At 37.1% G+C, this 18,926-nt stretch overlaps 4 protein-coding genes across 4 annotated transcripts in view; 3 read left to right on the top strand and 1 right to left on the bottom strand.

Annotated features, from left to right (window-relative positions):
• rbbp8 (retinoblastoma binding protein 8) overlaps window positions 1-924 on the bottom strand; it is an 8,748-nt gene extending 7,824 nt beyond the window's left edge. The window contains exons 1-2 of the mRNA XM_065258675.1: window positions 618-924; window positions 434-476 (exon numbers count right to left, since the gene is read on the bottom strand). Of these exons, the coding sequence (XP_065114747.1) occupies window positions 434-476; window positions 618-723 (149 nt within the window). The 5' untranslated portion in view covers window positions 724-924. The remainder of the gene's footprint in view (window positions 1-433; window positions 477-617) is intronic.
• Window positions 925-1,437: 513 nt separating this feature from the next.
• Window positions 1,438-10,743, top strand: esco1 (establishment of sister chromatid cohesion N-acetyltransferase 1). Its single transcript, XM_065258670.1, has 10 exons — window positions 1,438-1,523; window positions 2,254-4,144; window positions 5,219-5,303; window positions 5,439-5,505; window positions 5,675-5,762; window positions 7,120-7,251; window positions 7,363-7,452; window positions 7,538-7,681; window positions 7,777-7,961; window positions 9,867-10,743. Exons 2-10 carry the CDS (start codon window positions 2,255-2,257, stop codon window positions 10,012-10,014), a joined length of 2,829 nt encoding a protein of 942 aa, XP_065114742.1. The 5' UTR covers window positions 1,438-1,523; window position 2,254; the 3' UTR covers window positions 10,015-10,743.
• Window positions 10,744-11,896: 1,153 nt separating this feature from the next.
• Window positions 11,897-16,749, top strand: pak1ip1 (PAK1 interacting protein 1). The gene is made up of 10 exons (XM_065258708.2): window positions 11,897-12,120; window positions 12,493-12,655; window positions 12,761-12,881; window positions 15,289-15,363; window positions 15,527-15,579; window positions 15,666-15,811; window positions 15,895-15,992; window positions 16,129-16,225; window positions 16,314-16,434; window positions 16,560-16,749. The coding sequence occupies exons 1-10, from the start codon at window positions 12,043-12,045 to the stop codon at window positions 16,682-16,684; spliced, it is 1,077 nt and encodes a 358-aa protein (XP_065114780.1). The 5' UTR covers window positions 11,897-12,042; the 3' UTR covers window positions 16,685-16,749.
• A 255-nt stretch (window positions 16,750-17,004) lies between these two features.
• On the top strand, window positions 17,005-18,581 carry tmem14cb (transmembrane protein 14Cb). Its single transcript, XM_073813118.1, has 4 exons — window positions 17,005-17,198; window positions 17,454-17,555; window positions 17,642-17,729; window positions 17,889-18,581. Exons 1-4 carry the CDS (start codon window positions 17,123-17,125, stop codon window positions 17,947-17,949), a joined length of 327 nt encoding a protein of 108 aa, XP_073669219.1. The 5' UTR covers window positions 17,005-17,122; the 3' UTR covers window positions 17,950-18,581.
• Window positions 18,582-18,926: the final 345 nt, after the last annotated feature.

The raw sequence follows: 18,926 nt of genomic DNA, 5'->3' as shown, positions 1-18,926 counted from the left end.
AATATAAATACTTAATATATAAAAAAATCTTAAAATTATACATGAATGTGTTCATATTTATATATATACATATTTATTATACACAGTTTACACACATATGTGATGTAAACAAAAACTTTTATTCTGCTAACGATTAATCGCGATTAATTGTTTAGCATCCCTAACTCTCATACTCGAATTATGAGTATAAACGTGTGATCAATTTCACATTGATTTCAATCTTTGACATGACCTTACTCAGTCAATATTAAATATATCAAGATAATATTTTTTACCGAATGTTCTTACATTATACAAGAGGATTTTATGTAGAAAACTGTAATGACTTTAGCTGGGTTTTCACAGACAGGGTTACATAAGAATTTCATTGTACCACCAATATGACAATAAAAGATGGGAAACTGTACTGTGTGTAAAAAGATCTTATACTTACAAACATCGCTCTTTCTTTAGTTTGCTTATTTTTGCCTGTAATTCTAAACATAGCATGGGTTCATGCAATTAATATGAAAGCATCAAATAACTTAAATATATGGTGTATATATATATAAAGAACTAACACTAACTAAACATAATTTTATCAAACACTTTTGTTATTAGGAGTTTAAACTCTATACCTTGCAGTGTGGATTCATGAAATTCCTTCACAGCATTCAACAGATCCTGGAGTCTGTCTCTGGAGTCTGAAGGTGTACTGGATGCACTCAGATCTGAAACACTCATCCTTGTCTAGTGAATCAGACTTTAGTCTGATCTACTCCAAACAGCACACCTGTGATAACCACCTAAACTCTACACATACAATATGACATTCACATCTCATAAACAACTCACGGACTGATAGAAAATCCAGGCGCAGCTCTGTTATTTTTTACTTCTGGTGAAAGGAAACTCCGTTAAAATTGTCCAAAAAGACGGGAGGTGATACAGTATATAGTCATTCGGCTGCGAGATAATTTGCTACATGTACAGACGTATAAACAGATATATACATATTAAAAAGAGAAACTGTCAATTCGTGTCTATTATAAAAACATTCGCATTGCGCGCCTCGCAGGGGCTTCTGGGAACTCATATGAGCAAGCGCATGCGTATGACTGCCATCCAGTGGCCGCAAACGGAAGTTAGCATGTCGGATTAAAAATATTTTTTTGACAGAAAGTCATTTTGTACACGTTTGATTTGTAAAGTTTTATTTCAGGTAAGATTGTTTTACACACAATTTTCTCAAAGTATCAATGCAGATAACAAAACATTTTTGTAAGTGATAAAAATAATATACGAATCAAAGACAAAATAACTAAACTAACAACGTTTATTACGTTTACTGTAAAGAAAAAGAATGCTGCTTTTTGGAAGTAGAAAAAAACTTGAGGTGAAAAATAGTGATTTTCCAGACCAGCAGGTGTCGCTCAATCAGTCACAGACTAAACAAACCCAACTGCGCATGCGCACCGGAAGTTAGGCTAAACTTTGCTTCACACAGCGGAAAACAGCTGTTGTTCAGAAACAGGAAAAGATAAGTAAGTTTGGCACCGTACTGTATTATTTCTGATTTATTTCCAATTATAATAACAGTTGTATTAAAATGTCATTTATTAATTTAATATATGCAGTTAAGGACAAGGGGTGTCGGGAGCTTTTTAAAGAGCCAGCTAGCAGTGCTAGCCAGCTCTGCTAACTTTCTAGTCGACGTCAGAGTAGAGAGAGATTAGTCGCTTGACTGTTACTGTAACAGTCAAATAAAATTAGATTTAATGTATGTTTTGGTGGGAAATTGGCTTACTTTGTCACTCTAATCAGTTTATACTGTACTAATGGGAATAAATGAGACATGTTCAGTTCAGAGTTGTCATCTGAGACTTCAGCTCTTGGCATGTTGACACTTGAGATCTCATCATTTTATTGGTTTATTAATACACGTGACTTTATTAAACGCTTTGTGGATATAGAATATACAATGTCCTATAAATACAAAATCATTTATTACGTATAATATTAAGTTTAATATAAATTAATTGCGACAAACTTGAGCTTTTGTCTTAGGAAGTCTGTTCTTTTAAGGCTGGGTATTAGTATTACAATTATAATTTGCATTATATTCATTGTTTCTTATGACTAAATATAAGCCCAGTCTAGTATTATTTGCATTAACATTAATCTCTGCATGCCTTAAAGCAAATATTTCCTTGCATGCTTTATTGTGTATATATGTGCAATCGCATATATAACTTTCAGTTTTTTTTTCTTTAGGATGCCCGATCAGAAAATAAAAATGTTGTCTTGTGAACCTGAAGCTAAGAAGACGAGGATGGAGGAAAGCCCTGCAGCATCTGATGAACCTGCACCGATATCTCAAATCCCTAAGAAACGTTTAAGGGGAAGACCTCCGAAAAGCAAAGTTGTTGAAACGAATGTGTCTAAACAGAAACATGTGCCACAGTCGAGGGAAGAAAATGGAAAGGCTCTTCGTCGGTCCTCCCGACTAAAAACGGTACAGAAAAAGGGTGCGAGAGGAAAACGACGGAAAGCATCTGATACAGCCAATCATAAAGAACAAGGTTGTAAAGACTTTGAGAAACTAGGAGATAAACCATCTCATAATCTGACTGTCCTGAAAAAAGGAACCAAGAAATACGTCTCGAGAGTGAAACGAGACAAACCCACCATTTCCGAAACCATTAAAACTGTAACCGCGGCCTTTTTTCCTATACAAATAGAGCACAACTATGGACGATTTCTCGACTTTGAAAGTGAGGAGATCACATTACCCCAACCTGAGAAAACCAACGTGGCCAACGTAACTGATCTTCAGTCAGTACTTCATGACAGTTTCCCATGCAAAGTGTCACTTGAAGAGCCAAAGGAACTGTCAGCAGATCCTATCGAGAAAATTACAGTGAGTTTGGATGCAAAAGTAGACGTGATGACCGGATCTCCTCCACCTCTAGAGGCTGTTTTCAAAGTCATCCAGGAGACTAGCATCACAAAACACACGTTTACTAGTAAAAACATTTCGGACATGGGTGAGTTAGAGGTGGTGAATACTTGCTCCTTGCCGGACAGGGTGCAGAGTACAGAAATATCTGATGTGGCGAAAGACTTTCTCGAGGACTCCGGTGCGATTCTGGATGATGAAATTGAGATTGAACATTGTGTTGTAGAGATCGAAACCTATGAGGATTCAGAGGTTGATTCTGTTGCGACGAGCGAAAAAGTCAAGGATGATCAGTCACCATCCAATGTTAAAGATGTAACACCAAGCGAGGAAACAAACGAAGCTGTGATTACTAAGGAGGTTCTTTCCTCTCCTTCTTTGCCCCAGGAAAGTTCAACAGACTCAACACAGGGAGGGCCTCCTAAAAAGCAAGCGATGAACCCGCAGGCTCGTACAAAGGCACGTCTGGCCGCCCTGGCAGAGGAGAAGGCGGCTGCCGCCAAGAAAGCCCCTCCTCGACAGCTCAACCTCCTTGCGCTTTGTGAGGAAATCGCAGATGATATCGCCTCTGATGCCCCTGCAGCTTCAGATGAGAAACTTGAGCAAAGTGAGCCTCGATCGGAGGCGAGCCAGTCTGTGGAGGTAAGTGAAACCAAAGATGAAACAGAGGAAGTGATGTCGCCAACGGTCTCCAACAGCAACGATCCTCCCGAAACTCCCAGCGAGGGGAACGTTGAACCCATGCTCGAGGATAGCACACCCAAGAAACGTTTTTTCCTCAGCCAGGTTTCATTGCCCCTCAAAACGCAGGAGAAGAAGAAACTCACCCGCTTTCAGAAGCTGAGGCAGGTGGAACTACAGCGGGAAAAGCTCACCTGGACTCGTGTTAAGAAGCTCAAGACCGACCAGTTGAGTCAAGCGGGCTCCCCTAAAGAGGAGGACGGCTCTGTTTCTGTTTCACCTGCCCAGGCCGCCACCCCTGCTCAACACCCTGTCCCAGAGAGTGTGCCCAAAGTGGGCTCGAATGAACCCAGACGGGCTCTCCCTGCCCAGGCACCACCCATGCCTAATGGAATCACCAGCCCAAAGCCCAAACCAGTGGTGGACTATAAACCCTACACCCCAAGACCTAAGTATTCACCAGACGATTTTGAGCTTGACGGTCTTGAAGAAGAGACAAATAAACCAGCGACGCCCAACAATGAGGTAAATCACCAAAAGTTTGTGTTGAATTTCAATGGAAATTGTGTAAATAAAATGATTAAAGGTGGGGTGCATGGTCTCTGAAAGCCAATGTTGACATTTGAAATCACCTAGACAAACACGCCCCTACCCCAATAGAATCTTGACCATTTTTTGATAGACCCGCCCCACACATGCAACCCAGGCAACGATGTGGATTAGTAGACAGTAGACATGCACCTTACTGCAGATTAGCTACAAGTGTGTTTTGGTACTCAGCCCGACTCCCGAAGTGCTTTTCAAAAATAATGCACCCTGCCTTCAACTCTTTCACCGCCAGCGTTTTTAAAAAAAGTTGCCAGCCAGCGCCAGCGTTTTTCATGATTTTCACCAAAGTTTAATGCCTTCCAGAAAATTTTCTTCTTTAAATATATAAACATACAATATACCAAATGAAAGAAGAGACCCTCTGCTTTCAAACAAAAAAAAAACCGTTTCATCCTACCTTTAGTGGTTCTTTTGTAATCAGCTTTTGAATATGGGTAGGTTTCTGCAAAAACCCCACATTTTGAGCAAAAAGCAAAAATAATTCCATATTTGTGACGGACTTTTCATAGAGATCCCATTCAGAGCGATCTTTAAAACAGACACGGACATGCAGCCACTTGCCATAGGGCATACTTCCGGGTTTAAAAAGTTGCGGAAGGGTGCCACCTGGTGGATAATAGCGGTATTGCGGAAGGCGGAAAATCTCGTTATTGGCGGGGAAGCGTTTTCTCTTAATTGACGAGATATCTCGTCAATGGCGGTGAAAGAGTTAAAGGTGGGGTGCATGATCTTTGAAAGATTGGCTACAAGTGTGTTTTGAAACTCGCCTCAACTCCTTTTTCCAAAGTGTTTTTCAAAAATCATGCACCCCGCCTTTAAGGCTTGATCCTTAGAAGAACTTTTAAGGCCTGTTTTTAATGGACTTACCAATTTTCAGTCATGCTGCTCTGATGCAATCGGCCCTGGAATGCAGCCTTCGGAGGGCACAGCTTTCAAATTGGGAAGCATCAATCTAAATAAGTTTAAAATAAATGCATTGTTCTCTCACAGGTCAAACCAGAGCAATCGTCTTTATCTACTAAAGGGGAACCTAAGCCATCAGTGGAAAAAAAGTCATGTCCTCTCACTACTCCAGGTAAAGATCAGTGTTTATTTCATGTAAGCCACTAACTCTTGATGACAATATTTTTAGCATTAAATAAATGCCATGATGCTAAAATTTTATTTATGTTATAACGTGTGTCCTATTTCAACTTCCTTTTGTCCATAGATGGTAAACCAAAACCCTCGCCCCAACAAGAACCTCTCCAAAAGATGCAAACAGAAAGCGACAACGGGTATGAACAGTTATACTAGTTATCTGTATGTGCTATGGGAATGGTATCCTCATAAGGATCTTCGGTTGTCTTGTAGTTTTTATAGTTATAAATCTGGAAACGTATAAACCGTAGTTTATTTATACTGTTTATTATACATGGGCTCAAGCTTTTCTTGCTGTGATTTCAGGGGAAATTTAGCTGTTGAACCAGGCGCAGACAAGAAAGAGGTCAAAAATGGTTCAAAACCTACAAATACACCGGCACAATCCAGCAATGTAAGTGAAATCATTGTCTTTTAATTTTATTCACAGATTAATAGGTTATTATTAAGTTAATTCATAGGTTAAAGGAATATTTCACTTTCATTAAAAAGTCACGATAGTTTACACACCCCCATGTCATCCAAGATGTTTATTTCTTTCTTTGTTCAGTCGAGAAGAAATTAAGTTTTTTGAGGAAAACATTTCACAGAATTCCCACGGGTCCTTGAAATCCTTGAAAGTTTGTGAATCTTGGGGGGGGGAATGAAGGCCCTGGGAAGTTTTTTAAATTTACATACATAGATACAGGTCATTGAAAGTGCTTGAATCTATTTTATGCAAAAAGTTTTCTGGAAAAAAAAGTGTAGGATAATATCATAAAAATTTTAGACCTTTTTTTATCACACATGCTAAACTGGTCACTTTAAAGGAATAGTCTATCCATTTTCCATATTAAACTATATTATTACCTTAACTAAGAAGAGTTGATACATCCCTCTATCATCTTAGTGCGTGCACGTAAGCGCTGGAGCGCGCTGCGACACTTCGATAGCATTTAGCTTAGCCCCATTCATTCAATGGTACCAAACAGAGATAAAGTTAGAAGTGACCAAACACATCAACGTTTTTCCTATTTAAGACAAGTAGTTATACAAGCAAGTATGGCGGCACAAAATAAAACATAGCGCTTTTCTAAGCGGATTTAAAAGAGGAACTATATTGTATGGCGTAATAGCACTTTTGGGAGTACTTCGACTCGGCGCAGTAACACCCTCCCTCTCCCATTATGAGAGGGAGAAGGGGAACGGATTTTTCAGGCGAGTTGAAGTACTCCCAAAAGTGCTTTTCCGCCAAACAATATAGTTCCTCTTTTAGGTCTATTTCGTTAAGCCTCACCATTGGTTGAATTTGATATACACATTCAGACGCACTTACCCCTGGAGGCGTCCCCAAAGTGTCACCGCAGTGACGCAGCGTGAGTTCCCTTGAAAGGGAACTGTAACAATGTATCTTTAAAGGTAACACGATGTTACCTTGCTCTCACTTGAAATGTGTCTCCACTTAGTCCTTGAATTTGAGGGTATTGAACCTGAAAAGTCCTTGAAAGGTCCTTGAATTTAAAGTAAACTAAGGTTTGGGAACCCTGATTCCAGGATTTTTCTCCGTATAGTGGACTTTAGTGGACTGTAAACTCTTTAAGGTCCCCTAAAGTGGAGGAAAATCCTGGAATGATTTCCTCAAAAAACTAATAACAATAAGTTTATTAAATCCAGAAAATATCGGAATGTTAATGAAACACTTCCAACATGAAACATTTATGGTGGATTATACTGGATTAGTGGGGCTCACGCTGTGTGTTTTTTGTTATCAGGATGCTGGTCAGAAGGCGTTCGGTGCTGTCACTTGTAACATATGTGGGATGCTGTACTCACCGAGCAGCCCAGAAGACGAATCACAACACCTCCTCTTTCACAATCAGTTCATCAGCGCTGTCAAATATGTGGTGCGTCAGTGCTAAGTCCTCATATTTATTAGTACGATGTTCAAAAATGGTTCTTGTCAAGTACATATTTTATGCTCAGATGAGGAATAAGTCACCTTTTATCTATTCCAGGGCTGGAAGAAGGAGAGGATTCTGGGAGAGTATCCAGATGGCAAAATTATTCTCGTTCTGCCAGATGATCCCAAATATGCATTAAAAAAGGTGCTTGCTTTTACTTGAGCTTCACATTTAAAGAATCTTTAATGGCTTTGGTTACATATTCATTCTGTTTTTCGTTGGTCCGTAGGTTGAGGAGATTAGAGAAATGGTGGACAACGACTTGGGTTTTCACCAGGCGGAGACCAAGGTCCCTTCGCAGACCAAAACATTCCTCTTCATTTCAAATGATAAGAAAGTAGGAGGCTGCCTCATTGCGGAGCACATTCAGGAGGTCAGCTAAAAATGCAGATGTTTCAAGGAGTGTCTCTTTTCTAATGATGGTGTGTGCGTCTTATTCTACATTTTTTGTCTGGCTGATGTGCGCAGGGCTACAGGGTTATAGAGGAGTCTGTACCTGAGGGTTCAGAAGGAGAGAAGGTCATGTACGAGCGTCAGAGGGCCTGGTGCTGCTCTACAGTTCCTGAACCAGCGCTCTGTGGTATCAGTCGCATCTGGGTCTTCAGTATGATGAGAAGGAGAGGAATCGCCTCACGCATGATCGAGTGCCTCAGGTAGAGCTGAAATCTGTGATTTTGATGGCTACTGTGAATCTGAGAAAAACAGATATTGTTAGGGCTGTCACGATTATGACATTTTAATAAATTGTGACGATTATTAGGGCTGGGTATCGATTCAGATGTTCCAGATCGATTCGATTTCGATTCACAAGCTATCAAATCGATTCGATTCCAATTCTCGATTAAATTTTCGATTCTGGTTCTCAGGTAGGTTTTTATACTCGATTCTCGATTCAACTCAATGAATATAGATTTAATACAAATACTATATTAATAAAAAAAGAACAGTGAACAGCAGTTTACAAGTGGGTAATTAATATAAAGAAATTAAAAGCCACAACACGTCTTGCTTGCAAAATCTAAAATGCTTCCATTCCTCCATTCAATGTTTGCGGAAATAAATATGAAAAAAATCGATTCTGCTCTTTGAGACCACGTTTTAAAAATCGATTAATCGAAAAATCGATTTTTTTCCAGCCCTAACAATTATGACGATTAATTGCCTGTTTTGGGGCTTTGACGATTATAAACAAGAATTGCCTATTTTATTGCTTTGACATTTAATTCTCATACATTTTTTCTTTGTTTATAAAATTTTATTTAAATTAAATCTTTGCAAGGTTTACCTGGCAGTAAATATTAATACACATAACACATATAAGTAATCTGATAAGGTCTCGTTTATACAGGCACTGGAGCTCCCTCTTGTGTTTTTTAGAGAGATGTGCAATCATTGCGGTGATCTGTAATCATCGCGATGAGGTCAAACAATTGCGATAAGATGATTATTTAATCATTGTGACAGCCCTATTGTCATATATTTAAAATTCTCTGTAAACTAAGGGTGACCGAGTTGAATTTAAACTTTGTTTCCTTGTCATAATTTACTTAAAGGCACCGTTTTCTGGACATGGCTTATCCTAGTCTCAGACTAAAATGTATGTTTAAGCTGGTTCAGTTTAGAAATATCTTCCACTGACATATCTTAACATATTAGTGCCATCCTTCTGTCTCAAAATGCACATCAGTAATGTTTTTTCTAAGGTATGTTTGTAAAAACTACCTAAATGTCCTAAATTAACTAAGGGCTAGGCCTGGATTAGACTGCCCCTAAAAGTCATCAAAACTTACCCCTTAACTGGCACAGCCTTTTTTTTTTTTTGAAAAGGTGATGTACACCTTCAAATTAATATAACTCTGGCAGTTTGTGTCTGTAGGTACAAATGTTAAATAAAAATTTGTTATAGCAGTTTGCATTTATTGTATGAAAATAAATAATAATGCAATAAAGTATATATTTTATACATAAAATTATCACAAAAATTGAGTTTTGTTACACTTTTAGTGGTTTTACCAACATTGGCCACTAGGTGTCATGATTTGCTGCATACTCTTGTCACAAATTAAATAATTACTGTCACTGTTTTATTATTTATATTACACTGCTAAAATGTTTTGAAATATGAAATCTACATTCTTAGACATTTCCAATGATATATAGTTTGTTGTGATAGATTAAAATTTATATGCAAAATATTAAAGTAAACTCAGGTTGTCCCGCTTACAGGACAGTGCTAGTTAAGGATTCAAACTGTGGTTTAGGTGAACACAAATACTGTGTAGTTGCCTTATAATTTTATGTCATTAAAATGCACTAAAATGCATGATCAAAACTATGTTTTATGTCTTAAAATTGCATTATACTCTTTAGGAGATAAATCATGTAAAGGTCAAATACTAACAGGTTTGCTGTGGTTACCAAACTTTAACAACATACAGTCCATTTGCTGATAATGCATTATATATATATATGTATGGGATTCAGCTGACACATTTAAAGCATCAAAATAAATCCCATTAAAATGCAGACATTAATGTTTTTCTGTTTTTCTTCTCCAGGAATAATTTCATCTACGGGTCTCATCTCAGTAAAGATGAAATCGCCTTCTCGGACCCCACGCCTGATGGAAAACTCTTTGCCACACATTACTGTGGAACCTCTCGGTTTCTGGTCTATAACTTTGTCAGCAGCAATCGCCCAACCTGACAGAATGTGGATGTGCCATCAGCACTCTGTTTCAAAATATTAACATTTGAGCGGAAAACTTGGCTAAGACGAACTTTATTTCACTACCAAACAAAAATAAGAAGAACATAAGAGATTTTTATAAAGTCTTATAAAGGTTTAATTGGCCCTTGTCTCCTCACCAAGAGACCCTAATATCAAACTTTTATGTTGGCCATTTGACATTGGACTACGCAATAGCTTTTACCTGATGCTTTGTTTGATGATCAACATTGTCTCAGGTTAAGCTCGCAGCCTATCTCCTGTTAGTGGAAGCCATGTTGTCCAGTGCACAACTGCAAAATCAGTGTAAGTGCTGCTTCTCGGGTCCCTTGAGAAGATGTAGGAACTTTACTACTGTAAGCAATGCCTCGGTTATGAGGTGACGTCTTTTGAATCTCAGGTTGAAAATCATGTATTTCTCATCTGATCTCCCTTTAACCCCCACACGTCATCTATTTTCAAAGAGAGCATATTTTCCTGATCATGTTTCATGTGCATTTAAAAGGTTTACATGCATGGCACTAACATCGATAGACGGCAGATGATTTCGTAGACGTCACTAATTTCACACGTCATCGTGCGCAAGAAATTTGATTAATTCACTTTTAAAACAGGAGTGTAATAAGTGTCATAGTATTTCCCTCATTTTAATATTTTTTGAATGATTTTATGTATGTATATGTATTTTGATTGAATTATATTAATTTACCTATGGAAAAAACTACTTTTTTTGTGTGTCCCTTTGTGAAGAATCACTTAAATTTGCAGTGTATAGTATCTGAACAACTAACATCACCAAATGGAAATCCAATAATATCTCTTTATAAACAGGTTTAAATAGGTTTCCTGAAAACTACACATGCTGTTTTTAAGTAGTTTTTATTTTAAAACAAACATCAATGTTTTTACAGAACTGCACTGCTCACACTTAAAAGTTCAATCAGCTCACTTATATGTTATGGTTGTCTGCGGGTATATAAAAGAAGTATATTACATAAAAAAGCAAACAGAAAATTACCAAATAGCTCCCTGCGATAACTAGGTTTATGAAAATTTTCTATATTTGGAAGTTTGAGCATCATTTTAAACAAAAACAAAAAAATGAGGTACAACTGTTATGTTTTTCTTGTTAATATAAACAAACCTGATTTTCTTAAAGGGGTTATAGTCTCAAAATCAGACTTTTTTCCATGTTTGAGTACTATAATTGGGCCCCAGTGCTTCTATAAACCTAGAAAACGTGAAAAATAACAACCTAGCAATTTTGTTTTCTTTGCAAGCATGTGAAAAATTTGTCATTCAGATTTTGCCTGTTTTGTGACATAGGTACAGTGTCTTATTGCAATAATACTGCCCCTTAATTTGCACTATACAACCATTGCACTGCCATTTAGTACAGAGAGAAAGATTAAAAAAAATCATTGACAGCACAATTGAGTTTTAATTTCAACAAATCATCATCAATGTGATCAGTGTTTGCATTTCATGAGCTCATTTGCATTTTAAAGGAAACCCAAAACGGCACATTTTTGCTCGCACCTACAAAGTGGCAATTTTAACATGCTATATAATAATTATCTGTATGATATTTTGAGCTAAACCTTCACATACGCAATCTGGAGACACGAAAGACTTATCTTACATTTTAAAAAAAAATTCATAATATGACCCCTTTAAGGTCCTGGGAAGTGTGGCGACATAAATGCATTATACATGAATTTGCACTTAACGTAGTCATACATAAAAAGAAAAACAAACTGACGTTGCAATGTTCACACATTTTTGTGTAGGGCTCATTTAAAAAAAATTATTTTTGACGATACGCCAAGAGGCTTTTATTACGACAAGGACACTTATTATGAAATTCATTACTTCCGGTGGGCGTTTCGTTTGTACTCACATGGCTAACACACGTTGCTATATTTTAGTATAACTTTTATACAATATCAGCGATATTAAATATATTTAATAAAGTTAGTCAGTTTAGTAACAGTGGGTTTAGAAATAATGGGGGATCGTGTTGAGTTGGTCGCGGGATGTTATGAACAGATAGTCTTTGGATATCGAGTGTGCACGAGTGAAAAGGTAAGTGAATAGTAGATCGAAACCATCATCGAAATTCTAATCTGGGTTTATTGGTTATAATGGAGGTGTTGTTTTAATAGAAACTAACTTAACTATGGTCTCTATTGATATCTACTGGTAATGAATTGGGTTAATTCGGTGAGATGTTAAACCAATAGGGTACCACTAAAACCTACTGGGATAAAGCTCAAAATTTTCATAGTCGTTTTAATGGTAAACAGTTATTGTTTTTAGCAGGATTGTGTGTTTTACTTTAATTCTCTTTTATTTAAACATCATTGTCAGCAGTGGTCATTATACTGAATGTAACCATCATCTAACTGAGATATTTACTTATTTTACATAAACTTATCTGTCCTTCATGTATTTTAGGAGTGGACAGCTGAACCCAACTTCACGCACCATGCACACACAGCCTCAGTAACTGCAGTCGCATCCAACGATCGCTTCATCGCCACTGGAAGCAAAGATGAAACCATTCAACTTTATGACATGAGCAAAAAAACTGAACATGGAGCTTTGCTGCATCATAACGGTAGGAACAAAGTGACCATTTCATTTTTTACTTACTTTGTTTCGTACACTGAAAGAAAAAAAGATTTTCAAGCAACAAATTGTAACCCTGTGTATATTTTGACAGGCACAATCTCCTGTCTGGAGTTCTACGGCTCATCCCATTTACTCAGCGGAGGAGAAGATGGGCTCATTTGTGTGTGGCGCACCAAAAAATGGGAATGTCTAAAAGCCTTCAAAGCTCACAAGTGCGTGCACTGAATTATACATGTCTGTGCATACAATAGCAGTGTGTTGTGGGGTTCTGACTAGAGGGGATACAGCTACATCCTAATCTCGCGAGATGTTGGGAGTAGGATTAGGATGAAAAACAGCGCTTCTGGCGAGATCTCCATAGATTTTTTCTGTAGCTGTATCCCTTCTAGCACCAACGTATCGCTTTGAGACGCATTTAGGGGGTGTGCACACCAAAACACTTAAACACGGCTGAAACGCCTAGAGTACGCTGAATGCCAGCTGTTTTTCAGCTGAGCGCCAGTTTTCTTCAGCTGAGCGCTTTGGTAGCTCTGATACTTCCGCCAGTTGGGTGCTGTGGTAATGTCCTGCCCCTCCTCCACTGTGATTGGACGGCCACTTGAGAACTCACATTGACGAGCGGAGCTTTTCACCCAAAGTTGAATGTTTTTCAACTCTCGTCGCTCAGCGCTGAGCGCGGAAAAACTGCCAAGCGCCGGTTTTCAGCGGGGAAGAAAACCGCTAGCTGCTGGCTAGCTTTTTGAAAAACGCAGAGCTTCCATTGGAAACAATTGAAAACATGCGCTGGCCGCGGGCGTAAAAGCTTTGGTGTGCACGCGCCCTTAATGTGTCATTCACACTAGCTGCAATTCCACCCAAACGTGAAGCGAATTTTTTTTTCATTTGCAAAAAAAGAAATGCGGAATAGGTGCGTTTACATCAAGTTGTTTGATCGAATGACGTGGGATTGGTAACAAACAGTAAATAAAACAAGGCACGCTTCGAAAATGGAGACAGGAGTGCATTTAGTTACAATTGGAAAAAAAGTTTTTTTTGATGCAGGCACGTAGGTTTTAAGGGCGATTTATAGTCGTGCGTAGGTCCTACGGCGTAGCTACGGCGTAGGCTATCCGTAGCCTGTGCGTAGCTCTGCGTAGCTTGACGCGCACCTCACAAAATTTCTAACAGCGCGTCGGCTCTACGCGGACCGTAAGCGCTGTGATTGGTCCACCAGAACCCCTCCCGTCAGGTAAAAAAAACTGCGTCATAGGTATTTCCGTTTGAGACGGTGAAAACAAAGATGAGTCAAGTTGAGGAGTGATTTAACTCAAACTGAAACATAAGTTGCTGTTTATTTACTTCCATCATTGCTGGTCTTCTCAAATTATACACAACAAGTTGCTATTTCGTCTTCGTTTGTGGGTTAACTTGCTTAGCTTCTTCTTCTGTGACGACTTCTGCTGCTACTGTGGATACACGCGTGATTACTGCCAACCAGCGGTTTCGCGGGTGTTTGCACGTCGACGCGGACAGCGACGCACAAGTATAAATGAAAACCGACGCGGAACCTACGCCGTCGCTGCTACGCCGTAGGACCTACGCACGACTATAAATCGCCCTTAATGTTCGCTACGTCAGAATTTAATCGGCAAATGAGTTTCCATCTCACATTATTCATGTTTACTCTTCAAGTGAAGATAAAAACTATTTAGCAAATTAAGGGATATTTATTTGAAATTTGGCGTTTCCATCACTCGTTTCTAATGCTGTGTACACACCAAACGCGAAGCATCGCGTTTCTCGCTTTAGATCACTTGTGTGATTTAACTTCGTGTCATGCAATTTTTTCACTTGAGTTGAATATTTTCTTGCCCTAAACGTGCAAGAAAATATTCAGCTCAAGCGAAAAAATTGGTGAATATTCTCATCGCACTGCGGATGAGAATGGATTGACTTTAAATGTAATCTACTCACACAATCTACTTGTTGAATTCGCTTTGGTGTGTACGCCCCATTATGCAATACTTCAAAATGTGCATAAAATCGTGGTGATGGAAATCGAGCCACAGTCTTCTGCATTCACACTCACCTCAAAGAGAGAAACAGACACAGACAGCACTGTTTTTAAATAATCATTTGTTTTTATGCATCAATGAAATAATCATTAACATTATTATAGCTATGAATAGTAAAAATATAATATTCAACAACCCTAATCTATAGTATGAATAAATTAACAAACTATTTTCTGGATGTGGATTGTGACATGTTACCACATCATGGTTGTGGCTAGAAGGGATACAGCTATGGACAAAATCTAGAGAAATATCGCTGGATGAGCGCCGTTTTCATCCTACAACAGTAAACGTGTGGAGACATACCTGTGCAGTAATATTTAAAAATTGAGGATGCATTGAGATATTAGATTCAGTCGAATCATTGACATAATAATCGAATCGTGAAACCTGTGACGATTCCCTAATAGAGATATAGCTCAGTGATAAAGCATTGTGTTAACAACGCAAAAGCTCATGGATTCGAAGTGTACTGATAAAAATTTATACCTTGTAAAGCACTGTAAGTCGCTTTGGATAAAAGCATCTGCCAAATGCAATTAAAGTGTTTAAACTTTGTTTTTAGGGGTCAAGTCACTTCACTGTCTGTACATCCTTCTGGAAAACTTGCACTTTCTGTTGGAACAGACAAGACTCTTCGGTAAGTGTAAAAATGTAATCTTACTTTATTAACGTGCCATCATATAAAATATTAAATGCATTGCTCAGATTGGGCAACCTAAAATAAACGTTCTGGTATTTACTGGGATTAAAATGGGTTAATATCTAAATAATCTAAATGAGATTTATTTGTCAAACTGCAGAACGTGGAATCTAATTGAAGGAAGGTCAGCCTTCATCAAGAATATTAAACAAAGTAAGATACAAACTATCATTTATTTATATTCTGTATTTTCATCATGTCTTATGTATGAAAATAATGCAATAAAATCATGTTTTCAGATGCAGATATAGTGTTGTGGTCACCAGATGGAGATAAATATGCAGTGGTTGTGAATAACAGAGTGGATATTTACACCATGGAGTCTGCTAAGATCATTGGAACCATAGAGTTTCCAAAACGAATTTCTTCCCTCAAGTTTCTGAAGGTAAAGATTTTTGTGTTGCGCATATTGTATATGTGTATAAATAGAAGTTTTACATCAATTTATATTCCATATTTTTCTTTAAGAACACTCTGTTGGCTGTGGCAGGAGATGATGAAAGTGTGCGAGTTTATGATGTGACCTCACAGAAATGTGTGTGCGAGTTTAAGGCGCATGAGAACAGGTATCTTATAATATAATTTAAATATTAAAATACAACATTTTTCATCTAGCGCAACAATTGCATTTTTAACCAGCATCTTTATTAGCATGAATATTTATTTGTGTTTTATTCAAATGTTTTTTTTTTAACTCTATAGAATAAAAGCCATCGAAAGCTTCACAAAAGACGATTTCTGTGTCCTTGTTACGGCATCAAATGATGGATTCATCAAGATGTGGAAACTCAATCTTGAGGTACTGTTATAAACCTATAAGAATTATTGAGTTTAAACAGTTTGAGCTCATTAATTGGTTTAAGCTTGATTCATATTTTACCCCATAGGACCATGAGACCCCATCTTTGCTTGGTCAGGTAAACACCACTGCCAGACTCACCTGTCTTTCTGTCTGGATACCTGGTGAAGAGAAAGAGACAGCTGTGGAGCAGCCTGAAACCTCAAAGAGTATGTACAACACAGCCTAAATGCCATAGAGAGTATTTGTGATGTTCTTGAGGTGTTTATCTATTGTATAGCAATCTGTGAAGTTCTTATTCTGGTACATATATGTGTCTCTTTTCTCATATTAGCTGTTGCAGAGTCCCCTGTACCAGCCAAAAATAAAAGAGTGAGAATCACAGACAAGGTCATCGTAGAGGAAGAAACCAGCTCCACAAAGCAAGGGAAAAAGAAAAAAAGACAAAAAGTGCAATAAACAATTTTATTGAAATATTTGGTGGTGTTTTGTTTCGAGTGCTTATCCTTTATGGCATACATTTATTAGTGAAGTTTTAAAATAGTAAAGCAATTTAAATACCAGCCTAGTGACCTAATGCTGAAAACACGGTTTGATTTACTACTAGTAGATATGAGGCTATTTGTTTGAAAAATAAATGACGATTGATGATTTTGTGTCATTTTCAAAATATGTCTACAAACACGTTTTTTTTTTTTATTTTTATATTAACGAAGCTCATATAAATGCTTTGACTTAATTTTTCTTTAAATATTACAAAATGTTTCACTATATCGTTTGTTTTTATTTGACCGGTGGGACTTTTATTATGAAATCGCATCAGGAAGTCAGTGAAAATAGTCGCGATTGGTGTTTTTCAAAGTCGACACGTTTTGAGAATTAATCAAACATAAAAATATGGCTACAGATTGGTTTGGTTACGGTTATGCAGCTCTGATAACGATAGGAGGGATTATCGGTTATGTTAAAGCAGGTAAAGACCTCGTGCATCAAACCGCTAAACGGTTTAAATAGCTTTCGAGCAGCGGTGATATGTAAAGTTTAAAATATGAAAATCAAATTAATATATTTTAGCAAATTTCTAGAAGTGTGGATATAGCTTGGCATATAAATAAAATGTGTTTTTAAATGATTTGAAAAACTCGCCTTCTGGAAAATCTCGTTTTAACATAGTTACACTTTTACGTGAAAGGAACTTCCTAATATGGTCAGAGGTTTACCTGTGCAGGTAGCGTCATGTCTTTGGTGTCAGGGCTGCTGTTTGGCGTTGCAGCGTTTGTTGGTGCCTATCAAATGTCAAAAAATGGCAGAGATATCTGGGTTTCACTGGGTAAGTCTTTCTCTTTTTATTTGACACATTTCGTCTTACTCTTAACACTTGATACAAACTATATATATATTTGTATGTTTATATAGGCACCTCTGGATCACTGACTGTTGTGATGGGAGTGAGATTTCTAAGTTCATGGAAGTTTATGCCAGCTGGACTCATGGCAGGAATGAGGCATGAACACTAAATATATATATATAGTTTCCCGTTTTTGTTCAATCTAGTACACTTTGGTGAAATATATCAAATATTTATGATGTTCTTTTAACACAGAGAAAAACAATATTGTGGTTGTTAAATTATGTTTTTTTTCCCCCCTATATTTTCTTGCAGTTTGTTGATGTTCCTGAGGATAGGCGTGAAAGTACTACAGACTTCACAGAAGAAAAGATGAACAACAAATTATTTCTTTATTTTTATTATGTGTCTTGATTTTGATACAACATGATCTAAGTAAAAAATTGAAAGTAAACTCGTTGCATTGTTGAAATAATTATATTTGTTTGATATATTGAAATATTCCTATACTTTGTATTGTATGTATCTATATACATTAAAAATAGTTTGCATATTATTTTGGTCAATGAATGTGTTAAAAGTTTATTACTTTGTCCAACAGGGGGCGCCAAAATCTTTTAATAAAATCAGTATTTGTTTACAAATGGCAGTGTTTTTACACCACGTAAACATACAGTGTTGATATTTTTATTAAAATCTGTACAAATTGAGTGCAAATATCAATAATATCAGCAAATATTTACATTAATAGTCACAATAGTATCAATACAAAATTCAAGCAGCAAATTAAAATATAATTATTCTTCAAATACTTGGATATTATTTAAATTCATCAAGTTGAGTTCACACATTACATATCCTGCCGTAATAAATTTATATGAAAATTGTTTTGATGCATTTTATTTTGTTTGTGACAATCAAATGACTTACCACAACAAATCCTAAAACAATGCAATTACATTATAAAGGACCCAGTGTTGTTGTTATTATACACTGTAAAACCTAAAAGTTAACTCAACTCAAACCATTTATGAAACCAGTTGCATTAAACCATTTAAATTTTAAAACACATACATTTGAGTACTGTGAACTTAAACAGTTATGCACTTATATTTAAGTTCACACTACTTAAATATAAGTGCATAATTGCACATTACTCAAGTTCATAGTACTTAAATATATGTGTTTTAAAACTTAAATGGTTTAAGGCAACTGGTTTCCTTAAATGGTTTGAGTTAAGTTGACTGTTAGGGTTGAGAAAACCTCAAGTGTCTTCATTAAAGATCTCATTAGTGAGTCTCAATATGGGGTCTCAAGGGTATAAAGTAACCTTGAGATACTCAAATAGTCGGG

This window comes from Paramisgurnus dabryanus, chromosome 22 (genome assembly GCF_030506205.2).
Source record: "Paramisgurnus dabryanus chromosome 22, PD_genome_1.1, whole genome shotgun sequence".
NCBI classification, from domain to species: domain Eukaryota; kingdom Metazoa; phylum Chordata; class Actinopteri; order Cypriniformes; family Cobitidae; genus Paramisgurnus; species Paramisgurnus dabryanus.
The sequence above is the reverse complement of the archived record's forward strand: the minus strand, read 5'-3'. Positions and strand labels throughout refer to the sequence as shown.

Coding starts and splice junctions, on each gene's coding strand:
- esco1 (XM_065258670.1), top strand. CDS start 2,255: ATGCCCGATCAGAAAATAAAAATGTTGTCTTGTGAACCTGAAGCTAAG. Junction 5,304..5,438: donor ATGTCCTCTCACTACTCCAG/GTAAAGATCAGT, acceptor TTTTGTCCATAG/ATGGTAAACCAAAACCCTCG. Junction 7,453..7,537: donor CCAAATATGCATTAAAAAAG/GTGCTTGCTTTT, acceptor GTTGGTCCGTAG/GTTGAGGAGATTAGAGAAAT.
- pak1ip1 (XM_065258708.2), top strand. CDS start 12,043: ATGGGGGATCGTGTTGAGTTGGTCGCGGGATGTTATGAACAGATAGTC. Junction 15,364..15,526: donor GGAACAGACAAGACTCTTCG/GTAAGTGTAAAA, acceptor GTCAAACTGCAG/AACGTGGAATCTAATTGAAG. Junction 16,226..16,313: donor TGTGGAAACTCAATCTTGAG/GTACTGTTATAA, acceptor TTTACCCCATAG/GACCATGAGACCCCATCTTT.
- tmem14cb (XM_073813118.1), top strand. CDS start 17,123: ATGGCTACAGATTGGTTTGGTTACGGTTATGCAGCTCTGATAACGATA. Junction 17,199..17,453: donor TATCGGTTATGTTAAAGCAG/GTAAAGACCTCG, acceptor TTACCTGTGCAG/GTAGCGTCATGTCTTTGGTG. Junction 17,730..17,888: donor GGACTCATGGCAGGAATGAG/GCATGAACACTA, acceptor ATTTTCTTGCAG/TTTGTTGATGTTCCTGAGGA.